The sequence below is a fragment of the Xyrauchen texanus genome, chromosome 2 (assembly GCF_025860055.1).
Source record: "Xyrauchen texanus isolate HMW12.3.18 chromosome 2, RBS_HiC_50CHRs, whole genome shotgun sequence".
NCBI classification, from domain to species: Eukaryota; Metazoa; Chordata; class Actinopteri; order Cypriniformes; family Catostomidae; genus Xyrauchen; species Xyrauchen texanus.
This window is the reverse complement of record NC_068277.1, coordinates 58,186,709-58,210,894: the sequence shown is the minus strand read 5'-3', so window position 1 is coordinate 58,210,894 and position 24,186 is coordinate 58,186,709. Positions and strand designations below refer to the sequence as shown.

The 24,186-nt window shown below is 39.6% G+C and overlaps 1 protein-coding gene and 1 long non-coding RNA gene across 2 annotated transcripts in view; one reads left to right on the top strand and one right to left on the bottom strand.

The window, feature by feature from the left end:
• Positions 1-24,186, bottom strand: part of LOC127655585 (kinesin light chain 2-like) — a 34,607-nt gene that overhangs the window by 4,851 nt on the left and 5,570 nt on the right. Inside the window, exons 2-14 of the mRNA XM_052143482.1 lie at positions 18,136-18,385; positions 17,604-17,904; positions 16,833-17,049; positions 14,987-15,176; positions 13,629-13,801; positions 12,413-12,485; positions 9,769-9,868; positions 8,011-8,060; positions 7,642-7,709; positions 7,366-7,474; positions 1,000-1,137; positions 236-360; positions 28-85 (exon numbers count right to left, since the gene is read on the bottom strand). Of these exons, the coding sequence (XP_051999442.1) occupies positions 28-85; positions 236-360; positions 1,000-1,137; positions 7,366-7,474; positions 7,642-7,709; positions 8,011-8,060; positions 9,769-9,868; positions 12,413-12,485; positions 13,629-13,801; positions 14,987-15,176; positions 16,833-17,049; positions 17,604-17,904; positions 18,136-18,363 (1,830 nt within the window). The 5' untranslated portion in view covers positions 18,364-18,385. The remainder of the gene's footprint in view (positions 1-27; positions 86-235; positions 361-999; positions 1,138-7,365; positions 7,475-7,641; positions 7,710-8,010; positions 8,061-9,768; positions 9,869-12,412; positions 12,486-13,628; positions 13,802-14,986; positions 15,177-16,832; positions 17,050-17,603; positions 17,905-18,135; positions 18,386-24,186) is intronic.
• LOC127658184 (uncharacterized) lies at positions 2,962-3,714 on the top strand. The gene is made up of 3 exons (XR_007972368.1): positions 2,962-2,976; positions 3,085-3,372; positions 3,505-3,714. It is a non-coding gene; the product is annotated as an uncharacterized LOC127658184 (long non-coding RNA).

Below are 24,186 nucleotides of genomic sequence, written 5' to 3'. Positions count from 1 at the left end.
AGTGTGCTTGTGTGTGTGAAAACCCACCTGTGATATTTCTTCTGCATTCTTGTTGAGGAAATTTAAGGAGCTGGCCCTCTTCATCCTTTAAAAGAAACAGTATCTTATGAAACAGAATCTTATTGAAACAGGCTTGTGGGTCAATTTAGAGATATCTTGGTTCTCAAGACTTTGGACAAGGTACAAGGTACAGGTTATAACCTCCATCTCTGTTGTGTTGTGGTTTAAATCTCACCCGGGGTTACGTGGCTCCTGAGGGCCACTGCCCTGCAGTTTCTTCACCAGCATCTCACTGCTGCGCCGCAGGGCTTCACGAATCTTCCCAAACGAGCCGCTCCTGCGCAGGCTGCCGTTCCCATCCTGTGCACAGAAGATCCCCTCAAATACATAGAGCTCAAAATTTATGTTAAAGGAATAGTTCACCCAAAAACAAAAAATGGCATTATTTACTCACCCTCATGTACTTTCAAACTCGTATGACTTACTTTTTTCTATGAAACACAACAGGTGATATTTAAAGAATATCCCAGCCATTCACTTTCATTGTATGGAAATGAATGGGGATTGTCAAGCTCCAAAATGACAAAAAAAAGCACCATTATTGTATCATAAAAGAAGGCTGTATGTCTTATGGCTCCATTGTTGCTCTCAAATCAATTATGCTGAATTCTGCCACACGTGTGCTTTTTGTAGACCATTTCAACACACATTTCAAAGTTTCTGAATGACAAAGGCTTGGAACATAGTGCACATGTATGAACTTCTTTTATCATGATTTTTTTGTACTTTTTGGAAGCAGATGATGCAGTCTGCATTAACTGCCAGGATTTTCTTCAAAAATGCACCTTTTTTTTCACACGAAAGAAAGTAATACTGGTTTGGAAAGACAGGAGTGAATGATGACACAATATACATTTTTTTGGTGAATTCCTTTAACACCACATAGTGGTAAAACATCAAGGTGTTCAAGCATTTGACTAATGTGATGGTCACACTGACCCCGCTCCACTCAGCCTCATCACCATCACAGTCCCCTCGGGGGCCTCCGGGACCGTTTACCCCGTCCCTGCTCTGACGTCTGTCACCTCCTTCCTTCAGCAACTCCACCACCTTACTCTGATTAATCGCATCAATACCCTAAAAGAAAGAGAATATATATACACATTACATTCTGTTCTGCACTGCCATTGTGTAATTTTTAGGGCTCAATTTCAATTCAATTGAAATTTGTTATACAATTAATTATTAATTAATCATTAATTAATCACATACATAAATAATAGCTGAAAAAGCCCCTCAAATAACAATAATTCAATATATAATGATGAATTAATAATAATAAATAGTTATATTTACATATTTATAAATAAAATGTATATATATATACTAGAAAAATAATAATAAAAAAAGAAAAAGTGAAGCATTAAAAAAAAGACAATAAAAAAAGTGGCTTTAGAATGCAATATATTGTTTATTTCCATATTATTGAACATATCATTGGCCAACAGTTCACAGTAATCCATTTTGCAACTGAATCGGTCAATCAGAGATTTATTCTAATGGTGCGTTCACACACAATGCGAAGAAAATTTTCGCCTCACATTGCTCGCACGAGTTTTGACCGCTGGATTATACATTTTTGTTAAACTCACGTTCACGTGAGTATTCCCCCTTCTCTTCAGGAAAAGTACAGGAGGAGAGGCTTCTACGACTTGGTTCATAGTAAAGTACAACCAATAGCTGGAATTAAGTAGATGCACATATTTTCAGAACTTACCAGGTAGTCCAACTTCCTGACGTTGGCGTATGACGTTGTACGCCCACACACCAAAACATTTTTTCATCCACTTTTCCAAATTTCTTCTAATTCGTCAGTTACATCCGGACAATCTCAATGCTGATAGGCTTTCGCGACAACGGGTCATGTGAATTTTTCACGAATGAAGCGATTTCGCTCGCTTCGAGTTGTATGTGAACGCACCATAAGGGCATGTCTAAGGACACCTCAATGAACACCTGCATCAGACAGACGCTTTTGGACGCTTTTTCTCTTTCAATGTTTTAAATCTACTTCTGAATTGTCCGTCTCTCTGCATAACCATGTTATTATTACGGATAGTCATGGTATAATAAATCAATCAATGAAGACAACCAACGTTTTATAGTAGGTGGTTTGATAAGTTCCTACTCTTATTACATTTATTTGCATAACTCATCCTGCAGTGTTTGTTGCTACGGAAATATGTGCAAATTGTGCAGCTGTGTGATAAGTACATGTGTGCTGTTTCTTCTCTTAAGTATTTGTACAGGAGAAGCGATCTATCTACAGGAGTCTGCAGTTGTATGTAAGTGTGTTTATTTCATTGTTTTTAACGTTGTTATAGTGGTATTCATTGCTAGATCAGGTGCTGTTTGTTTACTGTCTTGAACGCGGATCGCTTAGACGTGTGTTTGGTGTGTGTGCGCGCTATATTTGTGTTGACTTGTCCCATAGTATTCGCTGATAGAATTGCTAGACTTGTTTAAACTTGTCACGTAGGATTCGTTGCTAGATTTGCTTAGACTTCGGGTTGGTTATCCTGTGTGTGTGTAAAACTTTCGTCGTTTTAGTGTCTGCAAACAGTGCTTCACTGGTTTCAGAGTATTATTTATTGCTAAGTGCAGCATAATTTATTTGCGCTGTACAGAAGTTGCGCTTTGTTCCCGCGCAACCCTGAGTTTCGGTTTCGGGTGACCACGTGACTAGCTTTGTTGTGATAAGTAGCATTAAGGCGTGGCTGCTTTTTTCCACTGAACAGCTCGTAAAAGTTGTTATTTATTGGACTTAATGCTGACGCGGAAGCGGCAGCGGAAGTGGTGGCCCTCGTGTGAAGCCCTCCTCGTGTGAAGACCTACTTGGGTAAAGACCAGCGAGTCTACCTGTGCGAGTCCACCGAGCAAGGACACTGACAAGGCGCCACTCACCAAAGCACTTAAGTATTTTTCTATTCTATCTCTTTTATTATTTTACTTATACATACATATTAACATGTCTAGTTCACTAATAACACATGCCTTCAAGCACATCCCTGTTATCTGTTGTAGACCGTTCACAAGATACAGATGCAAGACAAAACGCAACCCACACAACCTACGGCCGCTTTGCACTTCAACACCTGCTCCACTCTCGTTCTCAGTGGGACTCTGGAACTGCCAGTCTGCTGTGAACAAAGCTGCCTTCATTCCAGCTTTAGCCACGCAGTCCACCCCTCAGCATCCTGGCACTGACAGAGACATGGATACGTCCTGAGGATACAGCAACACCTGCTGCTCTCTCTAACAACTTCTCCTTCTCCCACACCCCTCGACATACTGGTAGGGGTGGGGGAACAGGTTTGCTCATTCATAATAACTGGACTTTTTCACCACATGCTTCACTATGTAACAATACATCTTTTGAATTCCATGCCATTACTACAATGCAACCCACAAAATTACATGTTGTTGTCATCTATCAGCCCCCAGGTCAGCTGACAAGCTTTCTTGAGGAATTGGATGTCCTGCTGTCCTCCTTGCCAGAGGATGGCAGGCCACTTGTGGTTCTTGGTGATTTCAACATACACCAGGACAAACCCCAGGCCATTGAACTGAATACTCTTCTGGCCTCATTTGACTTGGAAAGACTACACACCACAGCAACTCACAGGTCGGGCAACCAGCTGGACCTCATTTTTACACGTAACTGTACCACCTCTAATATTCTTGTTACACCTATACATGTTTCTGATCACTACTTTGTTCAATTCAACATGATTCTCCCATCCATTGTAAAACCGACCCCACCTTTGGTTTCCTTTCAGCCGTAACCTCCGTTCCCTCTCACCCTCTCGCCTTTCCACTGATGTCTCTGCCTCTCTTCCCACAATAAATGTATTTTCCATGCTTGATGTGAACACTGCCACAGACACACTTAGCTCTACTTTAACAACCTGTCTAGACAACATCTGTCCTCTCTCCTCTAGACTAGCACGGACTACACCACGCAGCCCCTGGCTGTCTGACGTCCTTCGTGAACATCGGACTGATCTCAGGGCAGCTGAGAGGAGATGGCGGAAATCTAAAGATCCAGCTGATCTAGGTAAATATCAGCTTCTGCTCGCAACTTTTTCAAATAACGTTAAAACTGCAAAAACTTCATATTACCAGACCAAGATCAACAGCACCACAGACACTCGTAGCTTGTTTAGAACATTTAACACACTTCTCTGCCCTCCCCCTCCACCACCTGACACATCACTGACAGCAGATATATTCGCCACATTTTTTACTGATAAGGTTACAGCCATCAGCAATACATTCACAGCACCACACCCTGTCAAACACCTGGCTCCTGTATGCAACCCTTCTTTCCCTATGTTCTCTCCTTTAACTGACACTGAGGTCTCTAAACTCCTCTCCAACCACCCCACAACCTGTTCCCTTGACCCCATTCCATCACACCTTCTCCAGGCCATCTCTCCGTCCATCCTACCGGCACTTACACACATAATTAACACATCCCTTCTTGCAGGCACTTTTCCCACTACATTTAAGCAGGCTCGAGTAACCCCACTGCTGAAAAAACCTGCACTTAACCCCACACAGATAGAACACTACAGACCAGTCTCTCTCATCCCATTCATGGCAAAAACACTTGAAAGGGCAGTTTTCAATCAGATCTCCGCCTATCTCTCACAGAACAAGCTGCTGGATGACAATCAGTCGGGCTTCAAAAGTGGACACTCCACTGAGACTGCCCTGCTGTCTGTCATCGAGTCGCTGAGACAGGCGAGAGCTGAATCGAGATCATCCGTTCTGATTTTGCTGGACCTTTCTGCTGCCTTTGACACAGTCAACCATCAGATCCTACTCTCCACCCTCTCTAAACTGGGTATCACTGGAACTGTGCTTGACTGGTTCAACTCTTATCTCTCAGAAAGGTCCTTTGAGGTAGCATGGAGAGGGAAGTATCCAAGCCACACAAGTTACTTACTGGGGTAACTCAGAGATCAGTGCTTGGGCCACTTCTCTTCTCCATATACACAACATCACTGGGACCCATCATCCAGTCACATGGTTTCTCTTACCACTGCTACGCTGATGACACGCTAACTCTACTTGTCTTTCCAGCCCAGCGACACCACAGTGACCGTTCGAATCGCTGCCTGTCTGGCAGACATCTCGGCCTGGATGAAGGAACACCACCTTCAACTCAACCCTGCCAAGACCGAACTCCTTGTCTTTCCAGCCAACCCGGCTGTTGAACACAACATCACCGTGCAGCTGGGTCCAACTACAGTTTCAGCCTTCCAAAGCGGTCAGAAATCTAGGGGTAACCATTGATGATGAGCTACATTTCACAGACCACATTTCAAAAACTGCAAGATCTTGTAGATTTACACTCTACAATATCAGGAAGATAAGACCCTTCCTCTCTGTACATGCCACACAACTGCTCGTTCAGTCCCTTGTCATAACTAGACTGGACTACTGTAACGCTCTCATTGCAGGCCTTCCTGCATGTGCTATTAGACCTCTCCAAATGATCCAGAATGCAGCAGCACGTCTGGTCTTTAATGAACCTAAGAGAGCACATGTTACACCACTCTTTGTCTCTCTCCACTGGCTGCCGGTTCATGCCCGTTTTAAATTCAAGGCCCTGATGCTGGCATATAAAACAGTCACTGGGTCTGCTCCAGCATACCTAAAAACATTTATGCAGAGCTACGTTCCCACCAGAAGCCTGCGGTCGGCTAAGGAACGTCGCCTTGTCGTACCAAAACAAAGAGGCACCAAAACACTTTCCCGGACTTTCAGTTTCATCATACCACGGTGGTGGAATGACCTTCCCAACTCAATCCGGGAAGCTAACTCACTCTCTATCTTCAAAAAGCGGCTAAGAACACATCTTTTCCAAAAGCACTTAACCGGTCAATAAAAAAAAAAAAAAATTATATATATATATATATATATATATATATATATATATATATATATATATATATATATATATATATATATATATATATATATATATACACACACATTTCTTGTTGCACTTAAATCTGTTTTGTATACTATTATGATGATAGTGAAACTTTGTAATATGGCACTTTTTGTACCACTGTCTCCCTAAGATGATTTGCTGATGTTCTTCCTCTTTTGTAAGTCGCTTTGGATAAAAGCGTCTGCCAAATGAATAAATGTAAATGTAAATGTACTTACGATTTTCAATGTGTAGAAAATTAAACAATCATTCATTCACAAGAATTCTGCCACTTCGCTTGAGACACAAGATAAAAGGCCAGGCAAAATAACATTATTTAATCTTTCATGATTGCCGCATGGTTTTGCTCAGTCAGGCTTTTAGCTTTAATGTGGTTTATGTCCTTCAGAACAGTCTGAAACAGCTACTTATTGCTTTTATAGTGCACAATCTACTTTCTACGGAACAATAAATGAACGAACAAACGACTGAGTGATTTCAGAGATAGCAAATGTCTGACTATTAATCACATTTATATAGGCTTAAGGCAAAGGTATACTTTGTTTTTGCATGTTCCGGATCGGCCTGGTAGACCCGGTTGCCTTTGGGAGTATACTCTTATGACCGCAAGCGAATACGAATGCGCATGACGTTTGACGCATGCCCACGACAACTTTGTGATACTCTTTTTAGTAGTCAATAGCAGGCAAATGCGTCAGCGATGCACACAGCCGAGGACCGCATGTGCGGGTCAATAAAATCTAGGCAGCTCGCAGTCATGCCACGCAGCTGTGCTGATGATGCAATTTGCATCACATAAACTGTGTGAGGAGTGATCTGCAACGTGGACACTCAAAGTAAACATTGGCCTTTAGTGTGCTAGTCGTAGTTTAACTATTTGATGGAAATAAAAGCCATTTTTTGTAGATTTTACTAGTTATTACAACACAGAATACAATATTTACAGTACCTCATCCAAGTATGTTTTCACACTTTAGCATTGAACATCTCATATTCAATTTCCAAGCATATTCCTGCCAGAATGGATGTTTAAAATCCTTATTTCTAAGTCTGCTCCCACTTCCAATACGTTATATCTGTATCCAGTTCCATCTACTATATTTCTTTGTTTTTATGCAATTTCTCAACGTTCATTTCCTAGAATATTTTCAAAATATGTCACATCACATGTTCAACTGTACCTTCCACTTTTCAGAGAGAAAAAGATCAAATGAGAATGAAAGAGATGTTATTATAAAAGGAGACAGTGGGGGATTTTCTAAATGACTCTGATCTGTAATTTTATAGGTCAAACCGTCAGATAGGAAATCAGTGTGTGTGTGTGTGTGTGTGTGTGTCACCTGTTTGCGAGTCTTAGATGCACACTCCTCAAGTGTTTCCGCTGCCTCTAGTTTGCCCTGTCTGCGGTACAGCCCTCCTAGGCTCTTCAATGTGGTATTAACAGTGGGGCTACACAGAGCAGCAAAGAGAAATGTCAAGAGAGTTTTAACCAATCAACATACGAACACAGCACATCATCTGCCATTTAAAAAACTATGCCTACAGAAGAATAACTCCACTAACAAGAATGAAACATTGACTCCTTCATTCTCTGACACCCAGAATCCGGCACTCACCTGTCCACTTTGCAGGCTTTGTACCAGCTGCCATACTCTCCGTAAGGGACCGAGTCCTTCCTCCTGCCCTGGAAATGACCATCACTTTCTCTATTAAACTGATCCACAATCAATTTTGATTTCACGTTAAGTAATGTTGTTAACAAATGGAACATTTGGAAGTGTTACCAATATAAAAAAAAATTAAAATCTCCCACTGACTAACACAGATGTCAATCATTCAAAATGTAACTGTCATTAATGAAGTCATATTGGCCTCGTCGCTGCAGATGCTGTTGTCTGTTTAACAATTTTTTTGCTGCCTTGGAAGAATAGACTTTTCCTGCAATCAGTGGATTTTACTGGAGATCCAGATACAACTAATAATACCTTGCTTTCTTCTCTTTCCTCTGCATGCATCCATATTGGCTTGTTGTCATCTGAAAAGAAAAAGCAAAACAGTATTGCTTTGGCATTGTAGCTGTGATTAATTCTAAATGTGTTACTATTTGCACTAGAGGCTGTGCATTTCTAGCATTTCACTACATGGTATCAGGTAGTGACTTGGCTTTTATCGTAATGAGTTTGAAGAAGCTCTTGGAAACTGCATTTGGACGTTTGCCTTAATCCTGTAAGAGTCTGATTGGCTTAAAGGGTTGTGATGTCACAACAGAGTGATTAATAGTCCTGTGTGCATGATTTTAAATGAGATTACACATGACCCCTGAAAGACCATCAAACTTCTCCACATGTACCTCACTCGCTCTCTACCTTACCATCTCTGCTGGAAAAACCATGATGCAAATAAAGAATACGTTCAGTGAAATTACAAGAGAAAAGCCCTGGGTCAAATATGGTCTTTTTTGGTAGTGTCTGATGAACATCCACATGCATTTTGTCAATTTATTTTATGTATTTTTTTGCAAAATTGCAAATAATCAATATTTAAAGGTGCACTCAGTAACTTTTGTCTTTGTGTCATCTTGGACTTACACTGACACCTAGCGGCTTGGATGCAGCATCATCAATAGTTTTCAGTCAAAAATCAATAGTTTTCAGTTTCAGGATGGCCATAAGACGTCATTACATTTAGCATGGTGAAAGTCTGTGGGCAAAATACAGCTTTCTCAATGGAAATCCAGGCGATCCTGAATTTCACAAAGTGGACCATTTTCACTTGCGGATTTTGCCTGGGGTTCAAGTTTGGTGAACTTTGCCAGGCGAATTCACCGTGTTGACCAACAGGAAGTTGCTTGGTTTGGCAGTGACCTCTGTGTGGGCGGTGCTTCGTACACAGCTACACAAGCATAGCATTTTAACAGCAAGTTTCTTTTTAAATTCACTCTCCCACAGTATAAAGTGCAGCTTTAAAAAGAGGCTGCTTGGTAGTAAGTTATTTGCTTGTTCCACACACACTCAACATCTGCCTAGGCCTTCTTCGCCCGTGGAATTTTGCCGTGCAAAGGTAAATGTAACCCATTTAAAACCTCACCTTTATAAACTACAACTGCTACAGTTGTAAATGGGTTGCATAAGTTTTGTGGTCTGAATGTGGCATGATATCGAGGGAAGTTCGATTGACTCGCACAAGCAATCTGCTCTGATCTCTCCCATAACTGAAGTGCACATATCGATGGAAGCCTGGTTGACGAGTGCGCACATGTATGCTCCAGAGATAGAAAAGGATAATGCAGAGTGGATCACCAGTACAGTTGGTATGTTCTGCATTACATCAAGCAACACACAGGCGGAAAACTTCAATATTCAAGTCTTCATTCACCCTCGTGGAGATACACATTTCACATGAAATGCATATTTAGCGTATATAAAGCAACGAACGCAATATAAACATCATTCAATTTGCTTGAATATCAAACAATTTTTTATTCTGGACAACCCTGATTTACATATACAGCTTTATAAATGATTTTTAATTACATGTAACCCAACAAATATATGTAATTGTAGGGGAATGCATTTTGTAATTAACTAAAAATAAATAATAAATCATATAGTTCCGGGTGTAAAGTCACATTCGTAGTACCGATCTGTTTATTATCATAAAAAATTCTCTATCAATGTGGTATTATGGCAACATTTAAATATCTTTTTTAAAACACATTCATTTAAAAATTTAAGAGCACATACTGTTGACTGATCCAAACTCCTTCTCATGTGCATGGGTCAGAATCTCCTTGTAAAGCGTTTCCGCGTCTTTGAACTTGCCCTGTTTCAGATAACACGTTGCCTGTGGAAGAATGAACATGACTAATGAGCTTCCGACAGACAATACTCAATGGTTTTCAGATCTTTAGCCAAAGGTTTATGTTACATATAAAAATTCTCAGAGGGCTTATTCTTTGCTGACTGTATCTGTAGTTTCACCTAGACAAAAGATAAAGGTCTTTATTGACCTTGAGTATTTACTTTCACACATAAATACATGAATAAGAGACATTCAGAGCTCAAGCCCAAGGTACATTGACAACACAAACAGGAAGATCTGATTTTTTCTGCTCGAAAATGGATGGCAATTAATGTAAAGGGCTGAACGACACCGCTAAAACAAATTGGTTGGCCATTTCTTGAAAAATGTCTTTTGAAATATACATCCCAATAATTTTTATATGATTAAACTATGATTGAATTATGTTATGAACTGAATATTTATGTGATGATTTCTTTGTTATATTCATGACTGAACTGCACTTCACTGACTGTTAATTAAAAAGCTTTGTCAATTAGTGGCTAGTTTAGAGCAATTCTAGTTTCAGTCACTATAGACTTAGTCACTTTTAGACTTTGAGTTGCTAAATAAATGGGTGAACTCAGCATTGTTTAGAAATATAAAATACCTTCATTGCTGTTGACTACAGAAGAAGCATTTTTCTGTCAGAGTAAACAGTAGCTTTTTCGGTTGTACTGGACTAGTGATATTAATAGCAAGGAGATTGAACAGCACTTCACTGACTGTTAAGGTAGGCTTTGTCAATTAGTGGCTAGTTTAAAGCAATTCTGTTGGAGTTTTAGTCACTTTTAGACTTTGAGTTGCTAATATAAGGGGTGGACTCAGCTGTGTAGCAATTAGCACTTAATTATTGATTAAAACTGAAGCGGCAGCCCTCGTGTGCATTTCCGCAAGTCTACATGCTCGAGCAAGGACACTGACAATATGCCATCCACTATGCTTAGTATTCCCTCTTCTTTTTGTTTCTTATACTTTTTCGATTAGCTTGTCATGGTTGTAAAAGGAACTTTCAGGATATTCCTGTTGTTCACTCTATGCGAAAATTACTGTGACTCCCTCAGCCCTCTCTACCAACTTCACTTTCACCCACACCCCTCATCTGACTGGGTGGGATGGAGCAAATGATTTGGTAGTTCCATCTCATGGAAATTCGCCACTCTCTCATCTCTCTGCAATAACACCTTTTGAATATCATGCAATTACTGCCATTAATCCTGCTAAAATTCACATCCATCATCCTCCAGGTAAACTAGGCAACTTCATCGGAGAGCTAGATGTGCTGCTGTCCTTATTTACTCAGGATAACACTCCATTGGTGGTCCTTGGGAACTTCAACGTCCACCTGAACGAACCTCGAGTGGCAGACTTTCTTGCTCTTCTGACCTGTTCTCTTGCAACCACTCACTTCTCTTCTATGATCTCTGCATCCCTTCCCTCCACTAACCACTTCTCTTCACTTGATGTAAATGAAGCTACAAATGCTCTTTGTTCAACATTAACTTCTTGTCTTGAAAGTTTCCGTCCACTTACCTCCACCCCTGGCTCTCAGTGACACTTCGTAACCACCATTATAAGCTCAGGGATCTGGAGAGGAAGTGGTACAAGTCAAAAGGCCCTGCTGACCTGAGCAAGTATCAAACTCTTTTCTACTCTTACTCCTCAAGTGTTTCTACTGCTAAGGTTGCCCATTACCATAATAAGACCAGTAAATCTAAAGATTCCTGCCAACTATTTTCAACTTTCTCTTCTCTATCCTCCCTGACTGCTGATAACATTGTCACTTTTTTCACTAACAAGGTGGTGACTTTCAGGAGCCAGATCTCTACATCACACACCCACATCTACTTTCTACCAACAGCCTACCCTCTGCCCTCCAAATTTCTTCCTCTTTCAGAGATTGAAGTTTACAAAATGTTTCCAACCATCCTACCAATTGTCCCCTTGTCCCAACCATCTTCTGCAAGATCTCTCTATTAACCTTACCAGCACTGACATACTTCTTTCAACTAATCTCTTACAACTGGAAACCTTCCCAAAACATTTAAACATTTCTCCTACTTTCCCTGGCTAAAACTCTTGAAAGGGTTGCGTTTAACCAGTTGTCTCCCCTGTTGAGGGTCATGGGGGTGTGTTTGGGGATTAGGAGAGGGAGCTTTAATAGAACAACCTACTCAATAGAAATCAGTCTGGCTTAAAAAAAAACTGAAATCCTGCGACTGGTGAGAGATAACTCCAAATCATCTGTGGCATCCTCATTGACCTGACTGCTGCTTTTGAATCAATGAACCACCAGATCCTCCTGTCCACCCTCTCCAACCTGGGTATAACAGGAATTGCACTTGGTTGGCTTAATTTGTAAATAACAGGCCATCACATGCCTACAAGGATTCCTGTAGAGGAGACGTGTTCGTCACGCTGGTGTTCCTCAGGGATCAGTGCTTGGACCCCTCCTCTTCTTGTTCAACACTACGTTACATGCCCTTACTGATTATAAGGGCACATGGCTTTTCCTACCACTGCGATGCAGAAGATATGCAGCTCTACCTGTCGTGCCAGCCTGACGACCCCACAGACTCCGCTCATATCTCTGCCTGCCTTTCGGTATCTTGGCCTGGACCTTCAACTCAACCATGCCAAGATAGAACTCCTTGTGATCCCAGCCAACCCATCTGTGGAGAACAACCTCACCATTAATCTTTGTTTAACTACACTAATGCCAACCAGGACAGCGCAGAACCTGGGAGTGGTGTTTAATGACTGGGTTAACTTCACTCTCCACATCTAGTCAAAACTGGTCTTGCAGGTTCACGCTTTATAACATCAGGAAAAACAGACCTTTCCTGTCTGAATATGCTGTGCAGCACCTGGTCCAAGTTTTTGTCATTTCAAGACTGGACTACTACAATGATCTGTTGGCGGGCCTTCCAGCTAGGGCAATTAGCCAATTGAACAGCACCTTCATACTTCAACTCACTCCTCCAGGTCTATGTCCCGTCCCCTCAATGAACAAGCGGCACCTGGTGGTCAAATCACAACAAGGCACAAAATCCATTTCACAATCATTCACTTTCTATGTTCCTCCGTGATGGAATACACATCCAACCTCCACCCGATCTGCTTTAACCATCTCAACATTTAAGAAAGAGCTGATTACACATCTCTTTCATGAGCACTTAACTAACCCAAAATAATTGCACTTATTAATAATGCCAGTTATTTACTACTCTTTGAATTTGGCAGTGCGATACTACAGATATTGTTGACTTTTGAATGACAAATTACTTATGTTCCTCATTTGACTAAAAGAAAATGTATATTTATGTAATTGCTTAGAACTGCCTTAAAAGGTTTGTTTTTTTGTTTTTCAGACAGAGAAACCACCATTTAATCCATTCAACCACTAGAGATTTAGTGGTTAGTGGTAGATTTAAAATGTTGAATGCTGGTAATAAAATACCATAATTCATTTAAAACAATCAAGGTATGTTTCCCACCGACTGCTTTTCGCTAAATGATAAAATAAAAAAAAAATTACTGTTGTATGAACCTAATTTGTGAAAACATATCTCTATTGTCTATTTAAAATATCTCAGTATTAACATGCTCTTACAGTCACGAATAGCAAGACTAGACCACTGGCACCACCTTAATACATGCACCAAATACAAAACAAACCTTAAAACTATAGTGATATTCACAAATGAGTTGTTCATTCATTGGTTGTTCAGACCAGTAAAAGAAGTGAGTTCATCTCCCTTACCAGGTTGTTTTTGTCTTGGCCACATTGGGGTCATCAGCACCCAGTTTGTTCTCATAAATCTCGAGGGCCCTGCGGTAATAATATTCCACTTCCTCATACTTTCCCTGATTCTGGCACAACAGAGCCAGATTATTCAGCTGCTTCGCCACATCAGGGTGGAATTTACCCAAGACCTGCAACATCACACACACACACCCACACAAAAACACATATTATATATAAAATACTGTCTGACCCAATAGATCATATGAGAAAATCTCAAGTAAAACCTCAAATCTAGGTCTCATGACACCCCAAAATAGTTTTTGTTAGAAAGAAAATGAATCCTATTTTAGATATTGCAATATTTGTGACATTATTAACATCATGACAATTAAGCACATTTCCCTTCATATCCTCATTATCATCGTGCATCATGAGAGTATTTGATTTTTTTTTAATAACCCATTATTCTAAATGATGATTCTCAGTACTGATATACTATTTTGTACTGTATTGTATTATTTAAATCCATTTTATGATTATCAATAAAAGTATGACTTAAAGGCAGTACAGAAAATACAACCATGATATATAAATACTTTACATTTTAAATAATATAAAAAAATTATCATTACTGCAGTGGCAGCCCATGGGAGGTAAGGGAAGCCGAGCCTCAAAAATGTATTCAAAATTATTGTACCAACAAATATTATTAAATTAACAGTTGTTTTTATCAATTTACTACTAACAAACATTACTTAGATGCCTTTAAATGAAAAATATGTATTCCCTTTTTATCATTTATTGGAGGATCTAAAAAGACATGAAATATTGAATGACAGGATCTTATACAAATTTGGTTCGATGAAGCAGTGGAAGAGTTCCTCTACAAGTACATATTAGCTGAGTAAATGTTACTGTAAATGCAATGAGATTATAAATGCTTGCATCAATAAATGATTGTCTGTAGATGGCACTGCATGATTTGTTACATTAATTTTCTATATCGAGAAGTGTTGGATTGCTGATCAGAAACATTATATCACATTGCTAGATAGAGAGACTATTTTAACGATATCAGGGGGAAGGAGACAATTTGAGTATGGGAGCATTACCAGCAAAAATCATAAAATAAAACATTTTATTGGTTTGATCTTTAAACTCTCAACCGGCACTGCAATACAGTATTATGAATGAAATGTGGTTGGAAGGGGGTAATGTTTCATATATATTTGATTTCTCAATATGATTTTGAAGTGTTATATGAATATGATCTGTACATGTTTTTGAGAAGATTTGCAAGATTCACCCATATACTATGAATTAATGTAAAGTCACTTCTTTTAAAGTGTGCTTGATGTGTGGGGCCAGCAAACCTTCTCTCTAATCTCCAGCGCTCGCTTGCACAGCGGCTCCGCCTCCTTGTGTTTACCGCGTTTGCCGTACAGCACAGCAAGGTTATTGAGCGTGGCCGCCACGGCAGGATGATCTTTACCTAGAGTCTTCTCTCTGATGGCCAGAGCGTCATTCAATAGGTGAGCTGCCTCTTTATATTTATTCTGATCCCTGCAAGAAAGTACAGAAATTTCAGTCCACTTTATGGGAGAAGAGCACAAGCACATTTCAGCTGCTATTCAATACAAAAAAGCACTGTGGGGGTACCGGCATATAGTGATGTTATCAGCTGGTAATATCACTGTACTTTGAGATATACCATGATACAGAATGATTACCATATTTATGGTCCCTGGTATTTACATGGTACTCCTCTGGTACTTCACAGAATACCACAGTATATTAGAAGAATGCCCAGCAAAAAATGTAAGTAACATGTCCCAAAAAACATAGCTCAACTGGTAGTCCATGGTGCTTGCAACGCCAAGGCATGGATTCAATTCCCAGGGAAAGCACGGACTGATAAAATGTATATCCCAAATGCACTGTATTCACATTGGTATAAGAGCATCTGCCAATTGCATAAATTTAAAACTAAAAGTTATTTGTTATTTAATGGTTAATTCAGTGCAATTAATTATATGAAAAATAACACAATAATGCGTAAGAAGGAATTTACATTTACATGTAAATATTTAGCAAATGCTTTTAACCAAAGAGACTTAAAATTAAGAATAAAACAGAAGCGAAGAGAAGTGCTGTAACAACAAATTACTAATTGCTCAGAGAAGCACAAGTCCATGAAAGTGTATTTGTACCCCAGTGAAATTTCACCATGAGGTGCTGCTCACCAACTGATCCTAAGCTTCTGGAGGACACACAGACTTGAAGTAGCGAGTAAAGATAGGGGGGGTGCAGAGCTAGTGGTTGTTCTGTGTGCGAGCATCAATGCCTTGAACTTGATGTGAGCAACCATTGTCAACCAGTGCAGTTCAATGAAGAGAGGCGTGACATGCGCTCACTTAGGCTCGTTGAAGACCAATCATGCCGGCGAGATCTGGATAAATTTCTGAGTTTTGACTGAATATGCAGGAAGTCCTACCAGAAGAGCATTGCAATAGTCCAGTCTAGATATAACAAGAGCCTGGACAAGGAGTTGTGTTGCATGCTCAGATGGGAAATGTCTAATATTCCCAATGCTATACAGCATATATGCATGATCGGGCTGTTCCTGCAATGTGGTCGGTGAAATTCAACTGATTGTCAAAAACACCACCAAGATTTCTGGCTGTCCTGGATGGTGTTTTTGTTGATGAGTCTAGTTGAATGGTACAGTTACGCTAAACTGCTAACTTAAATCTCCATCTTTGCTAGGTTGAGTTGGAGTTCTTTCATCCAACAAAGAACGTCTACCAGGTAGGCTGTGATCTATGCAGCTACCGTAGGATCATCAGGCTGGATTAGACAATTTTCTTGCTATTAGAGCCATTCAAGCTTGAAGTACTGCCTTGATGTTTTTTTCAAATCCAGAAAAGTAAGGCAACCAGTGCAGCCTTACAACAAACTAATGGGAGTAGCCAAGATGGGCAACAAATGACCCATTTGACCCTACTGTGCTCAAATACAGCTGGACCGAGCACAATAAAATGCAGGAATATCGAGACGTTTCTTTCAAAGTTTAAACTACGTTTTACTTTACAGTGTCCTATAATGCAGCCTTTAGGGAATAAGGCACTGAAAACCAGTGAGACGTAATGCAACCAAAGCAAACCCATTTTGTTTCCCATTGAATCTTTTTACTGTGTCTTTCAAGAAGTATTCTCTAACCTGTACACCAAGGCGAGGATATTGAGCATGGTGGCCACATCTGGATGGTCATGTCCGGAAGTTTTCTCCAGGTCTTCCAGGGCCTGTTTGCAGAGAGGCACAGCCACCTCATACCGGCCCTGAGAGGCATACTGGATCACCAGGTTGTGGAGAGTTCGGAGGCGTGCTGGGATCTCGTACCCTCCCTGCTGTGCTGCCACTTCACCGCTGGGCCGAGCTGGAGTGGTAGGATTAAGGTTAAATGTCAAAGGTCAGGGGCGACCATAACATGGCTATTGGAATCTGTTCCAAAGTGAGGTAACACGCTTTTTGTAGGCAGCATCTCCGTTAACTCGGTCACCAATGCGCACAAAACAAATATCACTCCTCACATGAGCATTTTTAAGAAGATGGCACTATTTCTTTTTACTTTTCTGCAATATTATTGATATTTTCCTTTGCTTTGTTAATCATCTAGGATGAATGGCTGCTTCCTTATTCTGCATACTTCTATGCACTACAAATATGTACTTTTACACTGGTGATGAGAAAGTAAACTTAAGCCTGACTAGAAACACTTTTTTATAACTTGCTGTTTTTACTTGTTCCAACTCTACAAGTGCACACCAATATCTACAAATTCTGTCTTGGTAGCTTACTAGGGTTTGGAACAAAGCCTTTATTTTTTCTATGTGATTGCTTTCATGCCACATGAAGAGCACACAAATATATTAACAGATAACTAATAATATATTTTTTAATGTTTTGATATGTTATGCATCTGTCTCTCACCTGGCACCTGGTCATCATCATTCGGAAACAGATCGTCGAGATTGTCCTTCTTCTCTCCATGTTTCTCCTCCGAGGGGGAGGTGTCCTCATCTAGCTTGCGGATCTGATTCATGAACTCCAGATGTTTCTTTTCCTCCTCTAGCTGTGCGACGCTCTGCTCACTCTTCTGCAGCTTGTGCTGCGTGCTGGCCAACTCGTCCCGCAGCCACTGGTTCTCTTGACAGAGTCGTCGAACCTGTGCACGCAACTTCTGTTTTTCAGACTCCACAGAGCTCAGATGACCAGACAGAGCGATGATCACCTGAGAAAAGTTAAACATTGAGGTTTCAAACCTGGACTTGAAACAAATCCCAGCTGTTAACCAAATGTTAAAATTGAAATTAGCTTTAAATCTTTAAAAAGTTACAGTCAATCCAAAGCAAGCCTCCACATATAGTTTTTGAGATCAGTCTTCCCCATTCAAGTAGATATAAGCTGTTTTTGCATGACTAGAAAAATCCAGAGGAAGTGTAGATGGGATATTGGTGGATACCTGTGCCTCTCCCAGTCCCAGCTCAATGTCTTCCATGCTCTTGCGGAGCAGGGTTGATTTCTCCTGGGCAATGGGTGGTTGGGTGCAGTCCAGTATGGAGTTGAGGAGCTGGGTGTGCTCCCCGCGCAGCGTCTCCAAACCCTGCATCACTGCTTTAGTGTTCAGCACAATCTCATCCTGTGTTAGCCGCTCCAGGGTCTCCTCTCGCGGGTACACCATGGTGGACATCACCCGCAGGACACAGCACTTACTGACAGGGATGGGAGTAAAAGAATGAGAATGAAGAAATATGGGGGATGGTCAAGTATCCCGCACAATTAAAGTTAATCTATTTTCCTGTAATATTTTGATTTATCTTTTAATCGCAGTCTTGGGGACATCAGCTATCAGTAGTTTTATATAGTATAGTAGTTTTCATATAAGAATTTTTAATTTAATTTAAGTTTTTTTTTTTGGCACCAATTTAGTTTTTGCTTATCTTTAAGACTTCTATATATAAATGATGTCTGTTATGATTCGCTATCCTCTAATTGAAAGGAGCAAAAATATCCCTGTTAAATCGATTAATACTGAACAGGAATTACTATGTATAGTTGAAGTCAGATGAAGTTTACATACACCTTAGCCAAATACATTTAAACTCAAGTTTTTCCACAATTCCTGACATTTAATCATAGAAAACATTCTCTGTCTTAGGTCAGTTAGGATCACTACTTTACTTTGAGAATGTGAAATGTCAGAATAATAGTAGAGAGAATTATTTATTTCAGCTTTTTATTTCATTCATTACATTCCCAGTGGGTCAAAAGTTCACATACACTTTGTTAGTATTTGGTAGCATTGCCTTTAAATTGTTTAACTTGGGTCAAATGTTTTGGGTTGCCATCCACAAGCTTCTCACAATAAGTTGCTGGAATTTTGGCCCATTCCTCCAGACAGAACTGGTGTAATGGAGTCAGGTTTGTAGGCCTCCTTGATCGCACAAGCTTTTTCAGTTCTGCCCGCAAATTTTCAAATCGGATTGAGGTCGGTGCTTTCTGATGGTCACTCCAATACCTTGACTTTGTTGTCCTTAAGCCATTTTGCCACAACTTTGGAGGTATGCTTGGGGTCATTGTCCATTTGGAAGTCCCATTTGCGACTGCGCTTCAACAGCCTGGCTGATGTCTTGAGATCTTTCTTCAATATATACACATCATTTTCCTTCCTCATTATCTATTTTGTGAAGTGCACCAGTACCTCCAGCAGCAAAGCACCCCCACAGCATGATGCTGCCACCCACATGCTTCACGGTTGGGATGGTGTTCTTCAGCTTGCAAGCCTCACCCTTTTTCCTCCAAACATAATGATAGTCATAATGGCCAAACAGTTACATTTTTGTTTCATCAGACCAATGGACAAAATTTTGTCCCCATGTGCACTTGCAAACTGTAGTCTAGCTTTTTTATGGCGGTTTTGGACAGTGGCTTCTTCCTTGTTGAGCAGCCTTTCAGGTTATGTTGATATAGGACTTGTTTTACTGTGGATATAGATACATGTCTACCTGTTTCCTCATGCATATTCACAAGGTCCTTTGCTGTTGTTCTGGGATTGATTTGCACTTTTCGCACCAAACTATGTTCATCTTTAGGAGACAGAATGTGTCTCCTTCCTGAGTGGTATGATGGCTGCGTGGCCCCATGTTTATACTTCAGGCATTTGGAAATTGCTCCCAAGCATGAACCAAACTTGTGGAGGTCCACAATTCTTTTTCTAAGGTCTTGCCTTTAATTTTCCCATGATGTCAAGCAAGGCCTTAAAATACATCCACAGGTACCCCTCCAATTGACTCCATTTAGCCAATCAGAAGCTAATTGCCTATAGGCTTAACAAAATTTTCAGGAATTTTAAAAGCTGCTTAAAAGGCACAGTTAACTTAGTGTATGTAAACTTCTAAACTGTGAATTCTGAACAAAACAGTTTGGTGAATACATGTTTGCACATTAGCTTCCACTCAGCTGACAAACAATGAAAGTAGCTACGTGGTTAGCTAGTTAGCAATAACGGGGAGTCCAGCATTGCGTCTCACCAACAGGGTAACAGAGTGGCGTGAAATCAACACTCAGACACAATCCACCACCGCACTGTTGTCTGTTGAGCGGCAAAAATATGCTCTGATGTTTACCTTTCAATCTGCTACATTACTGACTGCACTGAAAAACTATAGCTGGCTAACAGCAAACAGACATGAGTGGCATGGGTATCAGGGACAGGGTTAACGTTATATTAGTTATATTGAAAAGGGAAAATGATGGGGTCCTTGTTTATTAACTTTCCAGTATGTATTTCACAAACAAGTTAGCAACTTGAGAAGACACCGCTCAACTCCACCCTCTCTGCAGAGCCACCATAAGCTCAGAGCCAGCTCTGTAAACAATGGAATCTGAGCACGCTCTGCTGGAGAAACTACGTAATGACACCAATCCTGAAGCATTGTTTTCTGCATTATATATCCTGAAAAAAAGTTTTCATATCTGCACATATACGCTGATAACGATATAGCAGTGAAAGGCTAATATCTGCAGATAAGTCAGTCCGGCAAGTGTCATATTTTGTTAAATAGCTCTTAAATATAACCAGCATATTTGTTTTACTCACATACAAAAATATAGTGAGTAATAGCCAAGTATATGTCTTTAAGCAATGGTTTGTAATAAGTGAAACGTGTCATATAATTGTCAGAGGTGATTATCTTTCACACACAAGGTAATTAGATGCATAGATCATTAGATAACCCACATGAAGCACAATTTTACATATGGCCACCAGGAGATGGCGACAAGTAAATGACACAGACTCAATTATGCAGACTCATTGAGTCAAAAGGCACTCATTCTGTGAAATCTCATTCCTAAAATCATGTTAGTCATGTTTAGTCATTGTTGTGTTTGCATGTGTAATTAGTTATGTTTTATTTGTTTAGAGAGGATTTGGACACATGGAGATGTTTTTGGACACTATGATAAATTATTTTTGTAATAATATAACTTTTGATTTCATTGTCATATCCACAGTTTCTTAGGCTGAGAGTCTCAGAATGTATCATAACCTATATCGTTTAAAAAAATGAAAAGTTATCTTTACAATGATACCAAACACTTGACCCTCCTTGTTTTTAATTGAGTATCCCACTGAAACAGGCAATCTTTAAAAATGCCTTAAGAACTTTGGTTCTGCTCATTCTGATTCTAAAGGGTTAACATCAAAATCAAGACATTGACATTATTGCTTTTGAGTCAAAAAATAAACTTTTATAAAGAATAAGCAACACATGGCTCTTCGGCTCTTTAGCTTTTGGATTTCAGAAATCAGACATTTTTATTAAGTGTTCGAGAGATTTGGAGATACTACAAAAACAAGATATTACACTTCCTTAACAGTGCAACAATATATTTTTTGGACTCACACCATTGACATATAATGGAACAATGGGTGCTGAAGTCAACCAATTTAGTATAGTTATAATAATATTAGTAATAGTTATTATTTTACCTGTAGATTTGCTCCAGAATCATTTGGATTACTATAGTATTTTAAGCTAAAATGTCCAACAACAAATATTTTATCTATAAATATCTTAGTGAAAATGATTGCACACTTTCTCTGCTGCGCTCTGTCTGGTTGACAATGTGCTCATGACCTTCTTTGAAGCACGCTCCCATTTCTTTCATAAAAACGCTATTTTCGCTACTGTAAAGTAAAGTCCCTCACAGACGTTCTCCAGGCACAGATTTAACTAAACAATAATACAATTATTTTATGTTTATTTTCATTCATGATTATCGATTTTAGAGAGTAGCTGTTACAAAATGAATGGTGTCAGAAAGTTGCAGATTTCAGAACAAGACTTTTTTGCAGTTTTTTGGACCAGAGAAAATTTTAAAGTTAAAAAGACCAAGAAATGTCATTTTATTATAATACGACCCTATTAAATGCAAACAATGGCTTATTTGTCATCTTAAGTTTTACACGTGGCCTGTGCATGACCCTAAATCTAGTGTGAATGATTGGACAGATTCTAATGGCCACCATTAGACCCTAAACTCTATTACAATCCATCACTGCTGAGCATTACTGCACCTTTGTGCTATAGTAACACACAGCTTACACCCAAAACACTAAGCCAATCTGGCAATCCACACCCTAGTGCTGACAATGAGTTTTGCTGCCTTTTAACTTAAGTGATGTAACATCAACATTGTCAGTGTGATTCAGCTCTTCTCAACAGGAAGCTGACCAAGCTAACAAGTTCATCAAGGGTATCTACTTAAGTAAATAATAAACCACATTGCACAAATAGTTTTACAGTCCGTAGTTGACAAAAATGTGTCTGGTTATTAATTTCAGCTCTTATGTAGTAGAACACATACAGTAAAAGGATTGTGTCATCCTCAGGCCAACTGCAAATACAGGGGTTTGATTTGCCTGGGAAAAACTGCTGTGGTTTAGAGTTTTTATCAACAAGTCATTAATTATGCAATCACGCTGACCTGCTAACGAAACTTCAAGAATTACAAACAATCTATGACACCAAGAGTACATGAATTAAGCAACTTTGGGGACACAACAAAAGTCAAGAATTTGGACTTGGCCCTTCTTCCTGATCACAGTAGTGCATAAACTAGCAAAACGGTTTCTGTATATGGTTGAATAACAATTCATATTTTATGCGCCCAATGCCAGTTTAGGATTTGTGCGTCCCAAATTATAACAAATGATTTCCAGTAGATTTTAACAGTATGCATTGGTGCATGACTTTTGGTCTAATATTGTCCAATACCACTTGTTCTACACAAGAGGTATGGTTTGTGGCAATTTTATGCTGATTACTCCCAAATTACTCTACTTATTTAAAAAATAGTTTAGAAATCAGTGTTTACATGAAATAAGAAATAATTGTGTTATTCTCTGCTTTTGACGTCTAACGGTGAAGATGCACATGCACAGCACCTGCGCACATTGGAAAGCTGTTAAAGAAATAGTTTGTCCTTTTTTACAATAAATTCTCCTCCCTGCCCAGTAGGTGGCAATATGCACGAAGAATGCAAATCGGCAAAAACAAAAGAATGTGGAAGTGAAAGTGGAGATTTAAAGTAAAAAATTACTTAAATATTGATCTGTTTCTAACCAAAACACATTTTTCTTACTTTTAGGTTGCATTTATGTGCTTTTTGGACCTTCAAAGTTCTGGCCACCATTCATATGCATTGTATGGACCTACAGAGCAGAGATTTTCTTCTAAAAATCTTTGTTGGTGCTAGCCAAAGACAGTCATACACATCTGGGATGGCATGAGGGTGAGTAAATGATGAGAGAATTAAAATTTTTGGGTGAACTATCCCTTTAAGAACGCCGGTAAAGGTGTTTACATGCAATGCAAAATCGCCGTAATGGCCTAAAATCTACACATGTTGATCAGTTTAGTTTTACGCCATTATTGACATTACACCAATAAAGGAAAGCCGGTTAATACGTTTACATGACCACAGACTAGGGCTACACGATTTGGACAAAAACCGTGTACTTGTTCTCCAATACTGATCTCCAATTTTCTTTTCATTTTTTCATCTAATTGTCCGTTGAAGATTTTATCAGCAGCTCTGACAAAACTGGTTATATGCAAACTTTCTGCTCAATGTCACTGTTAACTGAATTTCCCTGAAAGAATGAGACTTAATGTCAAATGGGGTTGGACGTTATCGACAACAGCAACATCTTGTTGAATAGTCGTTTGATCTCATTTAACGTAACATGAGATCACATTAAACTCTAATGACACGTGTGAGAGCAGCACTGCAGTCCAGATGCACTCTAAACTTTCCAAACAGCTTCAGGTGATGTAGAACAGTGTTTCTCAACCTTTTTGGAGTATTGGACCCCCATAATATCTGAAACCAGCCTCATGGACCCCCCTACCCCTGTTCTCACCCGCCATCCACTGTTTTCTTTCCAATCACAATGATTTTCACAGTTAAACGCCATGAATGCAAGTTAAGTAAATAATCATTTTTT